The 21,912-nt window shown below is 32.2% G+C and overlaps 1 protein-coding gene across 3 annotated transcripts in view; it reads right to left on the reverse strand.

The window, feature by feature from the left end:
- Positions 1 to 21,912, reverse strand: part of LOC118191486 (phosphatidylinositol phosphatase PTPRQ-like) — a 218,975-nt gene that overhangs the window by 122,789 nt on the left and 74,274 nt on the right. For all 3 annotated transcript variants that reach the window (XR_015040580.1, XM_085814563.1, XM_085814564.1), the window contains exons 4-6: positions 19,472 to 19,759; positions 7,223 to 7,504; positions 3,334 to 3,615 (exon numbers count right to left, since the gene is read on the reverse strand). Coding sequence is in view for 2 of the 3 variants with exons in the window: in XM_085814563.1 (XP_085670689.1) it covers positions 3,334 to 3,615; positions 7,223 to 7,504; positions 19,472 to 19,759 (852 nt within the window). In the remaining variant the exon portion in view is untranslated. The remainder of the gene's footprint in view (positions 1 to 3,333; positions 3,616 to 7,222; positions 7,505 to 19,471; positions 19,760 to 21,912) is intronic.

Consider the following 21,912-nt stretch of genomic DNA (forward strand, 5'->3'; position numbering starts at 1 on the left):
TTTTCGACTTCGTCCTTAATTTTTGCACACCAGTGTATATTTTAGCACTGAATTAAATTCAAGTGTAGATTGGCATGCCATGATCAGCTGAACTCCGAACATATTTTTGCTATTCTCAAAAGATTTCTAATATTAGGATCAGGCTTAATACATATGCAACATGACTAACCATTTCAACTTACATCAACTCTCCATGAAATATCTTTTACTATTGATGCTGTAAAAGACTGGCAAGCATTTAAACACTGCAATGCAATTCTAATATTGTTTATTACAAGTAGTGTCAAATATCCGTGATGCGAAGTGAAAAAGTAATATAAAAACTCAAACATTTGTGATTCAAACTATTGCTAGGCTTACTGTTAGAAAAATTCTGATATTTTATTAACATTATTTATACTTTTATACAGTACTAAAAAACTCGCCGGTCATGCGAAATGACCGCTGTTCTAGATATTATAAATTGTAATTAAAATGATTTGTGCAAAGGTGTCTGCTAATTCAAACTGAATTAGCCAGAGCAGGCGGCGAGGAGGCCCCTTTGCTTACGGGGTTGCCAAACGGGGTTTTGCCCTTCTACTTGCTTAATTGCTTAAAGTAGAGTGCAATGAAGGAAACCACTGGCGGTACATTTCTTAAGAGCCACCGCTAGCTCAACAAATAAATGTGATTTAAATAATGTTTAATAATGTCTGAAATGTTTGAATTTTGCGTTGAAATTCGTTTTGAAAGCCAGCTGTCCCTTCTATTTGCATACCTTCTTTTCTTCTGCATCAAACAATATCATTTTAATATAAAGCTCAGTTCTATTCTTAAGCTGTAATAAGATTTTCGCAGCCTTTTTGGCAAGTCGCTTAGTAAAGAGGGCTACAGTTTGATTTTTTTTCATTTCTTCACCGATTCCTCACAGTTAGTCTTCGATCTCGAGCGTTTTGTTTATGTGTCCTTCAAGCTTATATTCGTTTTCTTCTTTTAACGTATATACCTTTCTGAGAAGATAAAGTTTACTGAAGAGACTTTTTTTTTTTTTTTTTTTTGGTATGTGTGTGTGTGAATTTTCTTTAATTTTTCATATTTCTTTAGCTGTTGTTTTATCTTTTATATTAAGATTCGGTTGTCTTCTACAAGTACTTCCTTTCCTTTTCCCACCATTGCCGTGTGTACCTTGCAGATAGCAAGCTGTATACCGGCTGTCATGAATTAATAAGTACATTGCAGGTATAGCACATGCATGAGTGTGTCCGGAGGACAGGATGCGAAGGGAAAGGCTACAAGTACTCTTATTGTAGTTTGTGTTTCTTCATCTCGTTTTATGCACTCAGCGGTGACTTCTTTTGGTGTATCATTTACGATAAATCCCAAACATGATCCGTTTTCAGAATCATTTCTAATTTGTATTTCCGTAGATGATAGTTCTTTTAACGTAGCAACTGAGTACTTATTCTCGCAGCTAGTAGCCATTTTTGTTTCTGTTTTCAAATGTGCTGACCACTTTACTAGTTTTGTTTCGCTTTCCAACGCGAGCCTTGGCTTTTTCCAGTTATCAAGTCGTAATTTATGACAAAATTCCTTTTATGTTTTCTTTTATTTTTATTCTTAATAGCTTCTCTCGATATGTTTTATGCGTTCGGATGAAGTAAACATGCACTCATAATCAAATGTTGAAAGAAAATGCAGTTCATCTGTTTGTCATCTAAATGCAGTTAATTGGCGAAAAGAAAATATTACAACAAACAGAATCAAAGTTTCTTACCTCATTAAGAGATAATCCAAATTGCGACCACGAGAAGCCCAATTAGAGCGCAGAAATATATTTATTATTGGCTGTAAGAAAGGGGAAAATAATATGGCGGGATGATACAAGATTAACATCTTTTCACCTACCTCTTTTTATTTAACCTACATCACTTCAAAAATTCCTAACAGTATTTAATGACAATTATCTCAAATTCTCATCTAAATTCAATGTTTAAAATCAAATTTGACTGTATACAACGGTTGCGATTTTTTCCGCTCTAGTTCCAGATTTTTAAGTCGACATGAAATTCAGAAAATCGCAAGTAGTGGCGCCATCTCGAGGAAATTAGTTTGTTTACTGAATCGACGGTTTCTGATGCCGAGCGATTAATAATGACAGAGTGTTAGATATCACTTGATTACATCAGAGTAATCCCTGAAACTAAAATACATTTCTGCTTAAAGATTCATCTCCAATTTCTTTCTGGTAGTCTTAAAAACTACACAATAGAAATAAGGTTCCTAAGCGAAATTTTTTAAGAAAGCCTTTCTTTACCAAGCAAATTATTAAAATGATATCTATTTATTTAAATGGAAACAGGCTGAAACAAATTAATTCGAGTACAATAAAATGAAATACTTAGTCATATTTGAAACAAATTATCAATACCATGACCAATTTTTTTGAAAATAATTATTTTCGTTAAAGTTTCAAATTGCCTTTAAATTAAAAAAGAAACATGCATATAATTTTCAAAATAAAATAATATTTAATGGTCCAATTACTAAAAATTCTAACTGGACAAAATACTTTCTTTACATCTCTTCTGCACACAACGGATATGAAAATTTTGCATTTGAAATGTTGATAAAAATAAGAGCAAAATGTATATTAAAATCAAATTTAGATAGCTTCACATTTGTATAAAACTATGATCCAACATATCAAGAATTATTTTATCAGATATGAATTATCTTTAAATAATTGGTAATTATTAAATGAAATATTTGTTTACTATTTCAAAATTTTTCATTTGATATATTGGTAAATTATATATTTTTTGTGAACTACTGTGTAATAAATGCACATCTGATATTTAATGCCTCGTTAATGCCATCATCGAAATACAAAAAGTTTTATCGAATTTAATGTTATTTTAATTTTAAGAATGAAGTCTAATTATGCATGATTTTAATTTTTTATGTAATTGGCGAACAATTAAATTTAATAAGAAAGTGAAAAGGTAAATGCCTGTATAATAAACACACATAGTGCATTATGCCCAGATTTGATACCAAAATTAAATCTGCGGACTCAGGAAAAATGCACTAGCTGTTCATCCTGGTTCATATTTCTGATAACGGAAAGAACTTAACTAGGATTTTTTTCATGTGTAATTAGAATTTTTTGTGTTATTTACATAGACAATGTTTTCCACAGAAAATTCTCCGTGTTCACAAATAATGCAATCCACTGTCAAATTTAATATGAAGCTTTAAATAATCTCATTGTTTTCAGTACGTTTTCAACAGAATAAAATATTAAGCAATAAATTGCAAATCATTAAGTATATAATTATAGCTTAAATATCTTACCCCCTTCTGCTGTGCGAAATGTTTGAACTTCAGACCAATTTCCAGGACCTGCTTTAGTCACAGCTTGAACTCGTACACTATAGTTTGAATAAGGCACTAACTGTTTTATGTGATAGGGAGACTCTGATGCATTATCTCGGCTGCTGTTACCATTTTCGACATTGGTCCATTCCACCGTGTAACTCAGAATGTCTCCTACAGAAGACTGAGGCTCATCCCATTCGATATGTGTGCTTGTATTTGTTACATTGGAAATTTTTAAATTCCGTGGTGCTGAAGGCACTAAAAGAAAAGCAAATATTTAAACGGGCGTATATGTATCTAAATGCAGCTAAAAATATTTTCTTATAATAATTGTTATAATCATTTTTCTTGTAACAAATATATATTGACACAAACATCCAGATACCGATCTAACGAAATGCTAGGTTTTAGACTTCGAATTCTTCCTAAAATATCTAACAAAATGCATATTAATGCTGAAAACTATAATTTATGAACAAAATTTGGATAAATGACAAATAATAACAATGAAATTGCATTAAAAATTATGAATACATATTTAGTGAAATTTATATTCCAAGAAGTTCTATTAAATTGAAACATCTCATGACTTTACTTTTCCATAATGAAGAAATCATACGTGTAAATTTAACAGTTTCTCCACTCAATAAATAAAACTTTCAACCGTGATTTTTAATACAGTTGCATATATCGACACTGAGAAACTTCAGTGATTAAGTTGTAAGGTTGCTATTGAGCTAGGACCTAAAGTTAAGTTTCGGTAGCCCCGAGTTGATTTATATATGTCTCTGTTGCTCAACGCTTTGGTGTTTTAGTGGAGGTTTCGTTCGTGGCGACATGTATGGGTAGAATCGGAAAAGCCCTTTTATGACAAGGCAGTGGATTTCACTCCCATGAAATGGACTCTGTCCCCAAGGCCATGCGGTCTCTTGCATCGCATCACAGCCCCGTTGTAGGGATTACTGGGTGGTAAGCTCGCGCTCGCTTGGTACTGCTTGATATACTGTTGCTTGTTCGTGCCGCCATCTATTAGCACCAATGAGAAGTGAAGCAGCGCACGAGTTTCGAATGTTCTTCAAGGTAATAATGACTACAGGATTCGATCCTGAATCTTTTATATGGCAATATCATACCGCTATAAGTAAAAGTAAATAACTACTTTTACTTATATACTAATACTTATAGCGAATATCATACCGCTATAGCAGAAGGGCTCCTGTGTGACAAATTCTGATATTCAAATCCAATCCTGGGTCTGTTAGCAGACCGAGGATTGAATCTTATGGCCGTCTTGAAGGGCATGCGACACTCGTGAACTGCTGCACTACTCATTGGTGCTAATACAAGGTGACGCTAGCAAGCAACTAAATACGAAGCAGCACCAAGCGAGCATACCTTTATGTGATCTCTACACCTGCAACCCTGCTAGAGAAGTTAGCGAGTTATCGCTAAGTCTGAAATATTATAACGAAGTCATGAAAAGGTTTAAATAACATTTTTATTTATATTTTGAACTTAACATAAAAGGAACGATTTATACTATAGACAAATCACTTCTCGTGTCGCTCTAAAATTAAGAAATAACATTCAAATAAATAGTAGTCTAAGACTAGACAGTCAAGTAAATTAACTAAAATCTGGCTCAATTAATTTACCATAGCGTAAGTTTAAAGTATCGTAGCGAAAGAATGCAAAAGCCGGAATAATCCCTTTTAGATAGAGTTTCTAAAAGGGCGGTGCGAGTGACACGAACTCTTTCTCAGAAATCTCAGCTTATAACTCTAATTTACATTCTGGTGAGGAATAGGGAAAGAAGAAGTTATAGTACAAATCAAAATCACAATAACTGGTCAATTAACATAAGAATCTAACAAAGTTAAATAGTGCATGTCAAATCAGTTAAACCTTGATAAAAGTGGGTGCGAGTATTTAATTAAAGTGAGACTAAATCGGAGATAATTCAGTTAACGATTAATAATAATGTTCTGTTAATTAATGTAGAATAAAAGAGGGCAAATCTTAAAAGAACTATTCAAGCGTCATTTAACAATAACGAAAGTTAAATGTTTCCCTAAAAAGTAATTTTTGGAATTAGCCTAACAAATATTCGAATGTAATTTTGAAACAAGTAATAAGGTAAAAAGAGTTAATTCATATTGCTTTTGGAAGAAAAACACGGAGTTCAACTGAGAAGAAATTATATTTTAGTACAGTTAGGAAACCATATGTTATTCTGTACTTTAAACCATACCTCAAGAGGATAGCAATCAGTTACAAGTTATTTTGCCATTAGAAATACATTTTACGAGCTTTTGTGTATTAATCATTTAGTGCAATTATTTTCCACACTATATTCCTTCAAGAACCTTGGAATGGGAGAACGGCTTAATAGCCTGCTTGCTGTAACTTGAAAGCTATTGCTTATGACAGATAAAATACATTACATTTACCAAAAATAATTCTCAGTAACAGAGGCGTAGCTAAGGTTTTAAGCGCCCGGGGACACCTAAAGATTTTGCGACCCTTTCTGTGTTCCAAGAATGGAAATCATTCCATTCTGAAATGTGTATCATCAATTTGGCGCCCCCTGGATCCTGCGCCCGGGGACGGATGGTCCCCCTTCCCCAACGCTAGCTGCGCCACTGCTCAGTAACTGAAGAATTTGGCTTGTTAAGCACGTAAATTCTCAGCAATATATTAAACAATACTAGTTAATAACTATTAAATAGTTAATTTAGAAGTCAAACAACTAAAAACAGCATTATATTTTCACAGATGCTGATTTTTGTTGTTTGACTTCTAAATTAATATTTGTTCGGCGTGTTATTGTTTCTTAATTATTAACTAGTTATAAGAAAATAATTCTCAGTATCACTAAATGCCTGTTGCTTAACATTGTTCTTTGTTCAGACAAGAACGAGAACAATTTGAATCAGCACTTGTTTAGAATCAATTTCCAAGATTAATGTGTGTAAATTATTTTCACACATAGTGTGAGGAAACTGCACTTAATCCATAAAAGTTTCTTACTATATATATTTTTTCCTTATAATACTCTAGATTGAGGATAACCTACCTGTAACTCACTGCAAGCAACTCAATAAATAGTGAATTAGGATGCTAATACGACTCAGAAAATTACACGAGCATTCGGAATATGGCAACCTTAACCATAATATAAAAAAGTTGAGCTTAGTCTATAAATAATTTTTTATATAACTGTAGTTAAATACAGTTTCTATTCATGACTTTCAGCTTTGTTCTCCAGTCTAAATCTGGTGATTCAATTAACCATCTTCTATTTGCTACTATTTGATCCTCAGTTTCTGCATCACTTGACCTTCTGCATCAATACGTAGCATTAAACAACTGGCGACCTGTTATCAAGCTTCTAATAAACTCTTTAGTTTGATAAAATCATCATGGATAATGTTGCAATTTGGAGAATCTTTTAGTTTCATTTTTATAATTTAATAAAAACCTACTCTTAAACAAATTTACAGTTTTCCTTCTAATCTGATGCCGACAAGTACCGAAACGTTCAAGTCAGGAAACACCCTTTGTTACGCAGTTTCTGTTCCTGACAGTGGAAGGAACTTTACCCAGAATTTCTTGACATATAACACAAATGCGGGCAAGTGCTCCTAAGAAAATTCTCCGCCAAAGCATCCTCTTCCATGGCCAGAAAAAGAAAAACTAAGTTATTTTCCGTCTTCAGATAATCCTGTTCACACTCAAACTAGAATATGAAGCTTTTTGTGGGTTTCCATGTCACTATTTTCAGTACTTTTACCACAGGATAACATATCAAGGAAGCAATTGTAGTTAAAATATTAAGTAAATAATTATAGCTGAAGTGACTTACCCCCTTCTGCTGTACAAAATGTTTTACTTTCAGACCAATTTCCGGGACCTGCTTTAGTCACCGCTTGAACTCGTACACTATACTTTGAATAAGGCACTAAATGTTTTATATCATATGGAGACCCTGATGCATTACCTAGGCTGGTTATACTTATTTCGAAGTTGGTCCATTCCACCGTATAATTCAGAATGTCTCCTACAGAGGGCTGAGGCTCATCCCATTCGATATGTATGCTCGTATTTGTTACATCGGAAACTCGTAAGTTCTGTGGTGCTGATGGAACTAAAAATAAAGCAAGTATTTAAACAGATTTTTATACTTATTTAAATACAGCTAAAGAATTATTTGAATAATTCTTAAAATCATGTTTCTTGTAATCGAAATGTATTGACACTGACATCTAGATACCGATCTAACAAATTTGATGCTAAGATACAATAACAGGCCGAACAAATATTAATTTAGAAGTTAAACAACAGAAATCAGTGTTATATTTTCAAATTTTCACAGGACTAGTTCCGACTGTTTCACCGAACCATCATCTTCAGCTGCAAAAGCGCAAATGAACGAGATAGGATATAATGATTAGATAAGATAAGATAAGAAGGACTGGACAGGAGATAAGCTACTGGTACCATCTGTTGATGAAACCAGAACTAAAACGTAATTTCTTTAAAGGCTGAAGGCAATTACGTTTTAGTTCTGGTTTGATCAACAGATGGCGCCAGTAGCTTATCTTCTGTCCAGGCTTTCTTATCTTATCTAATCATTATATCATATTTCGTTCATTTGCGCTTTTGCAGCTGAGGATGATGGTTCGGTAAAACCATCTAAACTAGTCCTGCGAAAATTTGAAAATATAACGCTGATTTTTGTTGTTTAACTTCTAAATTAAAATTTGATGTTGTTATACATACACACACACACAAACACACCATGGAACAATTTTACTGGTTGTTTTTTAAGTAACACTAAGAAAGCAAATTTCTTAGTTTTCTGTATAATTATGGAACTCCTAGTGAACTCCGCATAAATGACGAAAGAAGAATTTAGGAAAAAAGATTGGATAAATTGCAAATAATTACAATAAATTTGAACTAAGTCATTGTGTTGAATATACAAATATTGAACTAAATTAAGCTTTGTTAACTTGAAAAACGTCATGATTTGTTGTCTTTAATGAGGAAATTATGCGTATAATTCTTACAGTTTCTCATCTGATTATATTATAGATTCAAACCCAAATTTTTTATAAAGTTACGTATCCTAATCCTGAAAATTTCAATGATGAAATTAAATAATACACGTTTGTTGTAAGGAATTTTACGTAATAAAAAATGTGTGCAAGATGTATTTAAATTAAGACTAAATTTTTTATAATTCATTTACCGATTAACAATAACGTTCTCTTAATTAAAGTAAAATAAAAGAAGACAAATCTAAATGATATCGGAGTCATTTATCACGAATTAAAATTTAAATATTTTTTGAAGTTAGTTTGAAAAAATTCGAACATACTTTTAGAACAATAGATAAGCTGAAAAACCCACATTCAAACCGCATTTGATAGAAAAATATACTATTCAAATTTATGATAGAGATATTTTAATATTATACGGAAAGTATATCGCATTCCGTAAATTAAATTATGCATGAGGGGTGCGATCAATTGTGAGTTGTATGAAATGTGATATTTATCATTAGAAATGCGATTTACAACTTGAATTTTACTTTTTTATATAAATTTTTACTAGTTTTGTTTTTCACATTACATTCCTACAAGCTGAGTACCTGGCACAATGAAGAGGCATTAAGCTGTTATATTTGATAACTTGTAAGACACCATTATAACACATGGAATGAATTACAATTAGCAGTATATTTATTCTGAATTTATAAAATTTAAAGTTTTACTTAAAAGATCGATGTTTGGAAAAATAGGATGGAAAATGTTGCATACGAAATGCGTTGATGTACCGAATAATTTTGTGATTCAAAATAAAATAATTGCGAAATATCAATTGATTGATCAACTGATTACAGATTTTTTAAAAACCCAGTTTTACAAACATTTTATTCCTAATTTTGATTTCAAAATGTTATCTTCCTTTCAAAATCCATTTTTGTTTAGCATTAAGGAGATTAAATCCCTGCTATATCAAGAATATGAGGAATTTGTTGAACTGTGTAGTGACTGAAGCTTAAAAACCGGAGTTTCCACAAAAATCCTTGACAGAATTCTGGATCAGAGTTATAATCAATTTCTCACAATTTCTGAAATGACATTAAATCTTCTTCTGCCATTCGACACCACATACTACGTATGTGAAACGAAGTGTTTGGCTGTAACGCTTATTAAATCCAAATATTAATGTTGCAAAACGCTTTACGTCCAGCAATGGCAAACATTGCACCAAGATTTAATTTGTTATCCTGCAAAATCAAGCACATTCATCTCATTCAAAGGTGATTTTCTTTCGTTCATTTTTGTATACTCGAAACGAATCTTAAAAACTACTACTTTTTATGTGCACTTTGTTGCTAAAGAAGTAAATTTGTTATCGGAAAATATTCATTTTTATATCTTTATTTTACATTTAATTGTGTGGGGTTGCGAAAACAATGTCGATGATTGAAAAAGGTCATCAATGAAAAAGTTTAAGAAGTGCTGCTGCCTTGCAAATTCAAGCATACTATGAAGCAGTGGTTGATTTTAATATATTTCTTGAGAAGATATAATAGGCAAAAGAATCTGCTGCCAGACCAGTTTCCTAGTGAAAGACACCTATTTAATTCCAAAAGTTATTCGATAAGCAACCTATTCGTTCGCTTTCATTTTGCCATTTGCTCCTTTTGCCAAAAGAAAAAATCTGATGTGTACACCATATGACTTCCTTGTACTGAATATTAAATTATACGCATTTTTTCTTGCATTTCATTTAAACTTATTGGATTGAATTAAATCTACTTCGCCGACAACGCATAAACCACAATAGAATAAATGCATTCTTTAAATTTCACTCTAGTATTCGTTTATCATAGCTACACTCTGGCGCTAGATTCACTTGACAGTACTATATTTCGTTCATATTATAACTCATAATGCACAAAATTTATATCATTTAAAGAAAAGAATTATCTAATCGCTGCCAAATGTTATATTCAAATACTGTAATAAAGCTAGAATGATGTATAAAAGAAATTAAGCAAAAAAAAAAAAAAAAAAAAAAAAAAACGAAACAGTTTTTCACAGACGATTGAGTATTTTTCATTCAATTAATTCAGTTTTCACTTAGCGAAGAAGGCAAAAATACATAAAAACTCAAAATATCTTTATTAAAAATTACGAAGTAAATCTTAAACACTTATTTCCTCGAAAAAATTCCAGAAAGGATTAAGCATGATTTAATTGGCAATAATAAATGAAGGCGTTATCCTTGTTGTTGCGAAGCTAAGTTTCTCTAGATTGGCAACAAATCCACTAGTCTGCTGTTTCAAATGTAAACAATCAATGGCCGCCATCATAAAAAAGGCTAGCGGCACTTAAACAACTTTAAAATTGTTGATAATTCTAAAAATATTGCATACAGATTTACTAAAGGCATAAAAACCTTAACCGGAAGATAAAAACAACATAATTCAATCATTTTTAAAGCAAAAAATGTACAATTTACAAACATATAAGAGTAAAGAAACTGAGATCACTGTGCCGAGTAACAGAGTGGATATATATAGTATTTATATACGTTTGGTGCCGCCGATTGCAACCAAAATACAAGGTGCACATCTACATGTTATAGCAGTCCTATATACAAAATTTCAACGTTCTGAAGCTACTTGTTTTTGAGTTATGCGAGATACGTACGTACGTACGCACGCACGTACGTACATACGTTCGTACAGACGCCACGAAAAATTCTCTTCAGAATTAATTTTAAAGCAGTTTTATAATTTTTTTGGAGGAAATGAGTCTTTTATTCTGTCCTTACGCACAGATATCACGCAAAAACATCGTTAAATTGCATTCGATAGCAGTCAAAATGGATATTTTCGTTGAAATATGCTGCCTGAAACTTTTCACGATTACAATACTTCCTTTTTACTTCGTACAAGGAAGTAAAATCTTATTTTTTAGAGAATTAGATACAAATGCAACGCCAACAGTTGAGATTTCAAAGAAGCTAGATATTCCTGCGTTAGCAACGAAATCAGTTATTTTTATCTAACAAAAAAGTAGAAGAAAGGAAAACAAATTCGAAAAATTAGCTTCAAAAAAGATGGGTATCCAAGATTAAACAATTTCCTCAGCTTAAGAACACTTTTCTGAAATTTTGCTCAATGCTGTGCATCAAATTCTTAAAGAGAAGACAAGTCCTGATGGACAGACAAAAGGTTTGGTTTTGGTTTATGTGATAAAGGCAAAGCATCGAGGTTTATCTGCCTAACTGTAGGAATGCCTTCGCAGAGGACTTTCTAAGTACAACTTTCGCAGACCTTCGCAGAACACTCGTACATACGTTTACGTATGGAGAAAACTTCGATAACGCCTATTCAGCCAGCCTGTTCGCAGGATTCAAATCTCGGACTGAACTACCAGTGTTCAACGATTTTATCACTCGGTCGCTGGTGGACCAGACACACAAAAGAAATTGCCTTGCAAATGATATTAAGGTTGTTTTGTTTTTTAATGGGATGGTTGCATAAATTGAAATCGCTTTATAAAATCTAATGTCATGTGGATACTGAATGTTCAGAGACGTTTTAGTTGAATCTGTAGAAGATTATTTCAGTAATTCATCCATTTAAATAGATGGTTATCAATTGAAAACCATTTTATAACGTTGATGAAAGCTATTTATTCTTTCATCATATACCAGCAAGAATCATAACCTTTAAAGGTGATAAATGTTACGTAGTCAGGAAGGTAAGGATCTTTCTTTCCCGTCTCTCTGTCTTATTTTGTGAAAGGCTAATGGAACAAAAAATACACTTCTAATTATAAAAACATCTCAAAACCAAGTTTCACTCTCCTTTCAGCATGCTTTTGTGGTGTAATGGTAGCACACTGGGCGCGTATACGAGAGATCCGTGTTCGAGTCCCAGAGAGAGCATTGCGCATTCTTCATATGTCCTCCTTCAAAAATTTTAATGTCTTTATAATGCTAGGACCCTGCCATTATTGCGTGAAGTAAATTATGGCCAGGAAGCATACTGGACATATTTGCAGGTTGATTCAACGGTTATTCTTAAAGCGATAAGAAAATAAAATTGTAAAATTTAACTATTCATCGATAAATGTATCGCTTATTTGCACAAAACTGACTTTTTGAAATGTTTAATTCTCTTGTTTTTTCCCCCCAGCAGGTATATCAAATTCACCAAAACTTTTAGATCTAATTATCATCAAGAATTTAAAAATGTTATGTACAAAGAGACTCAAATCGTTTCCCCAATATTATTACATGAATTACTCAGCTAAAGAAAAATGTGCTCGAAGCTTTGAGTACAATTTCTTTGGCTTGGTTTTTTTTAAAGTCAGAAACAATTAAAATTATTTCATTGATAGAAAATTTTCAAATTCGAAATGAGGTGAAATTCCTTACTGCAAAGTCATGATAAAACTATGATTGCAGATGAAAAGTATTGGAATTCTTCGGGAGCCAATGGTACTTTCCAAGGAATATGATAAACCGTTATGGTAATCTAATGACAACAAAACTCTACATATTCAAAGAACTAATTGAATATGGATTTCTTGGAGGGCATTTAAATATCGGGGATAAAAAGAAGGTAAATTATGAACCCCAACTTCTTTTCCAGACAGAGTGCATTGCACTGACACATTCGGCAATTTTTTCGATAGTCACGACTGCAGTGAGAAAACTTTTCTAAGTCACGGACAGTAATGAGAAAAATCTCAAAAACGTAGTTCCATTCAAAGTGCTTTACTTAAAACTCGGAATCCAGAAGCGTATTTTGGCGATACTTGATAATTAAATTTTGAATATACGTTAAACTTTTTGTGAAAAAGAATATTATATATGTAGAAGAGTGACTGAAATAAAGGCATGACGTTCTCATTTAATGTTAAATAGTCCGCATTTGAATTCCTGCAATATTAAAGTATAAGAGTTTAACTTTTCTGCTGTTGTGACTTATCTCACTTGTCTGACAGTTACATCAGAACAAGTCCACGAAATTTGTCGTTGGGATGCAAGACTGTTGTTGGCAAGACCCTTAAACATCATACCGGTGACAGCGTGACTTTGCTCAGTCCAACCCCCGAATTTTGAATTTTGATGGAAAGCGATCCCAGGGAAGGGGACGAGGGTTTCCTATTCTTTCCCTACCACCAACCTATTGAGAAGAATTTCGGCTCCCCGCATATTTAGAGCTCCCGCCATGCCACACAGACAGTATACGATTTCAAACATTCATACCTTCTCTGGGATTCAAATTTAGGCATCTTCGGTACGGTATTCGAACCTTCGTTACCCAATCAGCGTCACTAATCAATATCCAGCTTTACTTTATTTAATATATAGAGTAATATCCATGACCTTTCTTAAAATATGCTTTTTATATATTTTAAACATACTAAAATTAAGACGATGAAATTAATTTTACGTAACAGCAGAGTAATATTATCAAAATTCTAATCTAAATTAAAACAAAAATTCTAATTTAACATCTTAAAATGAAATTTCGATTATATTACTCGTATTTTTCTCTCTTGCATGCCTTTCTTGAAAGAACTGTAAATGACTCTTTACTATTTCTGTTATAGTATTTATATTGTGTTGGGTAAAAATCGATACAGATTTTATTTTCTTAAATAATAAACCTAGATATAAACTTTAAATTGCACAATTTTGCAAATTAAGGTACAGGATGTTATAATAGCTTTAACACTAAAAAATTGTTTAACAATAAATTCTCTAAATACAAAATCTAATTTTATATGCTCCCCAAACAGGAAAATTTTTAATTAATGAGGTATTCATTATGTTTTAATGAACCATTTTATACCTTAGGTTCATATTTTGCAGAGACATGTGTAGTTAACATTTCAAGAGGCCACTTCAAGTTTAATAACGCATGTTGTTTGATTATAATGTATGAAACTTATAATCGCAAAAATATTTTTTGTTGCATACATATTTTTTGTCTAAAAAAGTTTTTCAAGAAATTTTAAATTTCTATAGATAATACGCACTGTGAACCGATTCAAATCACTAACTATTTCTCAGCTATTTGCACAAATTTCCCACGTGAAGGTATAATTTATTAAATGATGAGAAATGTTTTAATACTTAGAATATCTGCTGAACGCATTTAAATTTATAGAACTTCCCACCCTACGAATATTACAGAAGCTATTTGTGTAAAATTATTTATTTTATACTGAACACTTTATAATTGGAAGGACACACAGAAGTTCAACATTTAAAGAAATAAACGTACCCATTTATAAGATTTTATGTAAATTAACCAGCTATCTTGACGCTTCTGTCTTCCTCATCTTTTCACCAAAATATAAATTAATTTAAAATTAAAACAAAATCTGAAAAATACCACTTTTTAACTGTCGCCTAAAAGGGTATGTTAAGGCTTTTTGCGCTCCCATTTAGCAGACCACCAGTATACTGTTATACTCACGCCTATTAACCCATTTCGTTTTTGTTTTAATCATTTTCTTCGCACGTACGTCATATACAACTCAACAGCAAAATTTTAAAATAGTATTATACGCTTAGAATTCTGGATGCAGCGATAAGTGTTGGCATACATTTTTCGTTTTTACTTCCTTGTACGAAGTAAAAAGGAAGTATTGTAATCGCGAAAAACTTCGGGTATCATATTTCAACGCAAATATCCATTTTCACCGCTATCCAGTGCAATTCAATGATGTTTTTGCGTGACATCCGCAAGTAAGGACAGAATAGAGGATTCTTCAACCCCCCGCAAAACAAAATTATAAACTTGATTTATAATGAATTCTGAAGAGAATTTTTCGTGGTGTCTGCACGAACATACGTACGTATCTCGCATAACTCAAAAACAAGTAGCCTCAGAACGTTGAAATTTTGTATATAGGACTGCTATAACATGTAGATGTGCACCTCGTATTTTGGTTGCAATAGGCCGCACCAAACGCATATAAATATATTTATATATATATATCCACTCTGTTACTCGGCTCAGTGAGCTCAGTTTCTTTATTCTTATCTGTTTGCAAATTGTGCATTTTTTGCTTTGATTGAATTATGTTGTTCTTATCTTCCGGTTTTTATGCCTTTAGTAAATCTGCAAGCAATATTTGTACAATTATCAAGAATTTAAAAGCTGTTTAACTGAGGTTAAGCAAGCCTAATTTTTAAATAACATGGCGGAAATGTTTGTTTACATTTGAAACATCAGAATAGTAGATTTGTTGCCAATCTAGAGAGACTAAGCTTCGCAACAACAAAGATAACGCCTTCATTTATTATTGCGAATTAAATCATGCTTAATCCTTTCTGGAATTTTTTCGAGGAAATAAGTGTTTAAGATTTACTTCGTGATTTTTAATATAGATATTTTGAGTTTTTATGTATTTTTGCCTTGTCGCGGAGTGAGAACTGAATTAATTGAATGAAAAATACTGAATCGTTTGTGAAAAACTGTTTCTTTTTTGTTTTGTTTGCTTAATTTCTTTTATACATCATTTTAGATTTATTATAGTAGTTGAATAGAACATGTGGCAACGATTCGATAATTCTTCAAATGATATAACTTTTGTGCATTCTGAGTTATAAAAGGAATGAGATGTGACGCTGTTAAGTGAAACTAGCGTCAGAGTGTCGCTATGGTAAACAAATATAGTGAATTTTAAAGAGTGCATTTATTTTATTATGGTTTATGCGTTATCCACGAAGTAGATTTAATTAAATCCAATATGTTTAAATGAAATGCAAGAAAAAAGTGCCTATAATTTAATATTCCGTACAAGGAAGTTATGTGGTGTACACATCAGATTTTTTTCCCAATCTTTTCATAGTTCATCATATCAGTGCTCAGTTTTCATATTAAGATGGCTTTATAAAACTTTTTGTTTTGTCTTTTTATTATTACCGTTGCATGTGCTTAATTTATTTACTAAATGCCCCGTTTTTGGCGCTTACGCCATATAAAATTCGGTTCAACAGCAGAACTACAAAATATTTAAAATCAGCATATCTTTAGCATTTCCATCAGATAGTACGGATGAAAAAGTTTTTTTTTTTTTTTACCCAAGTACCGTGTTACTGTTGGTCGCTTTGAAATCGCTGAGTTTGTTAATAAAAAGTCCGTTAAAATATTACAAAGTATGAAACAGATAATAAAACAAATTTCAAATTCCAAATTCGGGCTTTCACGTGCCCATTTTCGGGTAGAGCACTACGTTATTCAAAATTTGATGGCTCTACGTATCGTTGCTTTATCACATTGCTAGAAACATACATACATTCATGTAGATTCTTCATTGTTTAATTTATTTAAATATAATACAGGGCAATAATATTTGACAACAACAATATTAAAAGTGAAACGTCGTTTATAGCGATCGTTTCGAGACAAAATCCCATTCGGGACTAGCGCTCCTTTTGGGCTAATAAGCGATAGTTTCAACATTTATCGGAACGCGGCTGGCTTGTTACTCTACTTTGAATTCTTTTCTGTTTGCGGCTTGACGGCAAAGATTTGCTTGCTGTGATTCTCCACGGGTGGTTATGAGGAGAATTAGGATTTGCTGATATTGCGCGCTATTTTAAATTTAGCTTGAATTTGCCTTCAGAAACTATTAGCATATCTGAAAGTTAACGGTGGTTTCTTTATTTAATTTTCAGTTTGTGTCAGGTCAACATGTTAATAGAAATTTTATTTCAGAATTTAAATTTGGCTGCTGTGCTTTAGCTTAGAGAGACTGGAAGTCATCAGACACTTTCTTTCGATTACCAAGTAGTTATTTGTTGATTTGGATGCCTCGGTGCGACCGCACCAATCCATGAAACAGACACCATTAGGTATTTTACTTCTTAGCATGAGACATGACAAAAATATGCAGTGCCGTCGCGGGGATTCGAACCCTAGATCTTTCGATCTGTCGAATTTTGAGTTACACTATGAAGACAGGAAAGACGATTTTCTTTAAGACAGCAAATGCAAAACTCCTAGTGTTTCACGAAGTATGCCATGAGGCTTACAGATGTAAGTAAATAACTCAGTAACGCAAAGGAAGTATAATAAAAAAATAATACACAATATATAGCTCTGGAGAGAAATGGGGAATATAAAAATATAACTACTACTATAATAAGAATACTTAAGTATACTACAAATAATAAAATTACGATAATAGTAATACTAAAAATAAAATAAATCAGAATAATAATAATAAAATAATATGTAAAAAATAATACTAATACAAAAGAGATATGATACAACAATAATGCAATACATTAATACGCAACGTAATCATACATAGATAAAATACAATATTATACAGTCATACATAAAAGGATAATAATGCAGCAATGTATATAAATAAAATATTAAAAGTTTAAATAAAAAATAAAGTTGCGTAGCTTCCGAAGAAAAAACGTAATTTCAAATTTCCTGATATAAAATGACGAAATATCATTAATTTGACATACTATAATGAAAATTAAGTTTATTTTCTGTACTTAATTGTTTTGAAAAACGATTTAGACAAAAAATAGTAACCCCAATATTAGAAAACATTAAAATATGAAATAATATTGGCAAATATCAATTTACGGATTAAGAATTGCTTTTTAGAATTTTTGTTATTGATTTAAATGAAAAATCTTAATGGACAGTGAAGTCAGAAATTTCTTTCTGTATGCTCAAGTGAAAATCTGACTCTCTTCATGCGAGTAATTTTCCTTATATGACATTAACATACGTATATAGTATATATAAAGAAGAATGTCTGTGCGTCTGTTTGTTAGCGATTAACTCAGTCACTATTATAGCTATCGTCACCAAACTTTCTAGAGTTCTTTTCTGGATCCTGGAAAAGTTCGACGTCGACTTTGTTTCCAAAAACAAGTAATTAAAATCAGAGATATTACTTAGACAATTTTTGCCCTCATTTTTTCTAGTGGCAACAGTCTCACAAGCTGGACATGAAAATCTGCTTTATTTCGAAAGTTGTTGCCACTGCTCGCGTTCAAATCCTAGAGTTTGTTAACAAAAATAGTTTTACGAAGTTTTACGATGAAATAAAAATAGCATTGCCAAACATTAAATACATTATTCCCGATTCCAAAAATTCGTGGGAAGACATTTGGTACTATTCTCATCTTCGTACGATTTAAATCAACCGAAATATTAATTAAAAATTCTGAAAACATTAAATTTCGCACTCATTTTTTCGAGTGGCAACAGTCTCTCGCGTTGGAGATAAAAATGCTTAATTTCGAAAAGTGTTGCTACTGCTCGCTTTGAAATCGTAAAGTTTGTTAATGAAGAATTTCTGCGATTTACAAAATCTATATATATAAAGAAGAATATCTGTTTGTGTGTTTGTTCGCGTTATTGATTTCTGATCAATTATGATAAACTTTTTTACCACTTTTAATTGACTAAAATTGAATATAGTTGAAATATTGAATGGAACTTAAGCTTTTACGACCATTGGATTAGAAAGACGGAAATCATTTAAAACTGCGTGCCATCATTGTTGCTGGTAATAGGAGAGAAATAATTTATATTTCCGTCGACATTTTTATGTCGGTTCCATATCACATCAGACTAAAAAATGTATCACTATGAATCGTACTTTTTGCATCGTTATTAGAGAAGGAGTACAGCGGTATCGTTCTCTTTGTTAAATGCATTATTCTTAATCTAACTGGCATCGGGTACTTCCGCTAGTAGAATATAAGTAAGCACACTCATATGCGCGAAGAATTAAATAGAAAATATTTAGTGAAACTCAGAATTGCTTTCTGATCAAAGTCAACGAATAAATAATACCAACAAAATACAGAATACACAAGCAATATAGCAAGTTAGCCATCCCAGATTTTCACTACATAGTATACGTTATCTACATTTTTTTAGTTATTCGCATTATCACTAACTGCAGTGCTAATATGGGTAACATGTGTTCTTTAAAAATGTAGACTATATATTAAAAGTATAGCATATTACATTTCTTGTATAATCAATAAATTATTCTGATTACATGCATGTATTTACCTCCTTCTTTAGTCTTGATATAAACTGACTCAGTCCAAGGTCCTTCTCCAACAGATGTTGCAGCTCGAACTTTAAAGGAATAATTAGTGTAGGGTTTCAGATCTTTTATCTCAAGCGAAGTTTCATTTGTAGTTTCATTTCGTGCTTCTATACCTTTGGTGTTCGCCTCTTTCCACTGCAGGGTGTAGTTACAGATCTCTCCTTTTTTTGGAAGAGGAGCATCCCACTTCATGTTTATGGTGGTGTTTGTAATACTTTCACTGCGAAGATCTCTAGGAGCTACAGGAACTATAAAAACCATTTAGATGAATCCTGTAATAACTTACTGATATTTGCATAATGATAGTGATTAAATATTTAAAATACAAAAATAATTACACTACTGAATAAAATTTATTGATAATTCTGAAGTAATTTCTTATTCATCATGGTGATTACAAACATTTCTTTATCTTCCAGATAAGGTGATGGGTGATGTTTTATAAAAACAAACATCGGGAATTGTTCAGAATATTTATAGCTCAACTGGTTCTACTTCAGTAATTATAAAAATAAAGGAACGAGGAAATTTTCCAAACCTGATTGAAATTTCATATCAAAAAACAAGAGACAGGAAAGGTTTTTTTTTTCAGCATTAAGGAAGATGAGTATGTTATGAAGAATTTGTGGATTTATTGAAGGAAAAAATCCTTTTTCAGTTTTTGCTTGAACTAATTCAAAATGTCATTACTCGAAAAAATGTTTGGATAATTCCACAAGTAATACGTAAGATTTAGTTTAAAGCTAATTGTTTTTACAGTTTTAAATAGCACTTGATCTTAGAATTGCCAACTGTGTCTGGTCGTTTCTCACAGAGACAAATATCGATTGCTTTATTCTTTTTGTTCTTTTTTGTATGTTTTCTACATTACTGCATATTCAGAAATTAATTTCAGTAAATTTTATTATAAGCTTTATTAATTTAGTTTTTAATCCTTCTCGAAACATTATTTCTATCACAATGTCTTTCATCAGAGTATTTAACTCTTCCATTAGGGTGTCTTATGACTCTTCCGTTAAGTAGCTAGACTGCATATAAGTATATATGCAGCGATTAAATCTAAGTAAGATATATGATAGTTTTGGGCGAGAAATGTAATGCTAATGAAAAACCAAATTATATATTTTCTTGTATATCTTTGCTACAGAAGACAGGATTGTGCTATGTTAACACTACGTTCCTGATATATCACTCGACAAGCTATACAAGCTACCCTCTTGCTATTTAAGGAATCCTTATAATCAAGAGAGAAAACTATCAAAGTAAATTTAATAATGAAACGTAAGAATTATCAAAATTACTGTAATTTTAGGTTTTCTGATAAAAATACGGGGTATTTCACATTGAATGGGACAATAAATAGCAGCTAAAACATATTAATTCTGAAACTACAACTATAGAAGTTTTTTCTGGCTACAGCGAAAAATCTTCCAGTTTCGAAATCGCAGCTAGAAGCACTGTTAATCAAAATGGCGCCATCCATGCAGGAAAAAGCATATTGTGTTTTGGAATACAAAAAACATCACCATTTATTGTCATTCAAAGACCTTTTTGCACTAAATTTAGCAACGAACCACGCCATTGTCACAGCATCGAACGATGGGTGAAGCAGTCTTAGGGCACGGGCTACTTGTGTAGGAAAACAGTTCAGGATGAGCAGCAGCCAAATTCGAAGTGGTTGAAAAATCGTGAAGAATTTTTACGAAGTCACGCAAAATCAAATCGTTATGGAAGTTCTGAACTGAATGTTCCTCATGTTACGGTGTGACGTGTGTTATGGTAACGGCAACAATTTCGGTCATACACCTTTCAGAAGGTACAATCGTTGAAAATTTCCGACAAACTCTTGCATAAAACGTTCTGTGAGAATTTATAAGATAAACTAGAAGTGTGGTTTCGCAACAGACTTCTGTCAGAGAGACGGACATGAGCGTGATTCTTAAAAGTTTAACGTTTTCTGTGCCATTTCTTACAGTGGTGTTTTGGTCCTATTTCTTCATGAAAAAAATCAATTAACGGATGCATTAACCAAGATAAGCTACCAAAGTTGCTATGAAGATAAGCCGTAAGTTTCCTCCAGTTGGAGGAATCAAAAACGTACGTACTTCAGTACCTGAGCGATACTCTACCCCTATCCTTGGATTTACAATTTGTGTCAAACGATATGCTATTGCTCTATTCAGCACCGAGATACCCAGAATTAAGCCCTTGTGACATTTCCTGTGGGATTTATAAGACAAAGTGCTCGTGTACCCATTTTCTCAGGACTTAAAGCAACTGAAGAAGAGGATAACCGAGGTGCTCGAATCATTAACAAAGGATATTCTATCACAAGTGTGGCAGGAACTGGAATAGCGCACAGATGTTTGTCGTGTCACCAGAGAGGCACACGTAGAACATC

The sequence above is a fragment of the Stegodyphus dumicola genome, chromosome 4 (genome assembly GCF_044657685.1).
Source record: "Stegodyphus dumicola isolate Sdum_Otavi_A_Nest chromosome 4, ASM4465768v1".
In the NCBI taxonomy this organism is placed as follows: Eukaryota; Metazoa; Arthropoda; class Arachnida; order Araneae; family Eresidae; genus Stegodyphus; species Stegodyphus dumicola.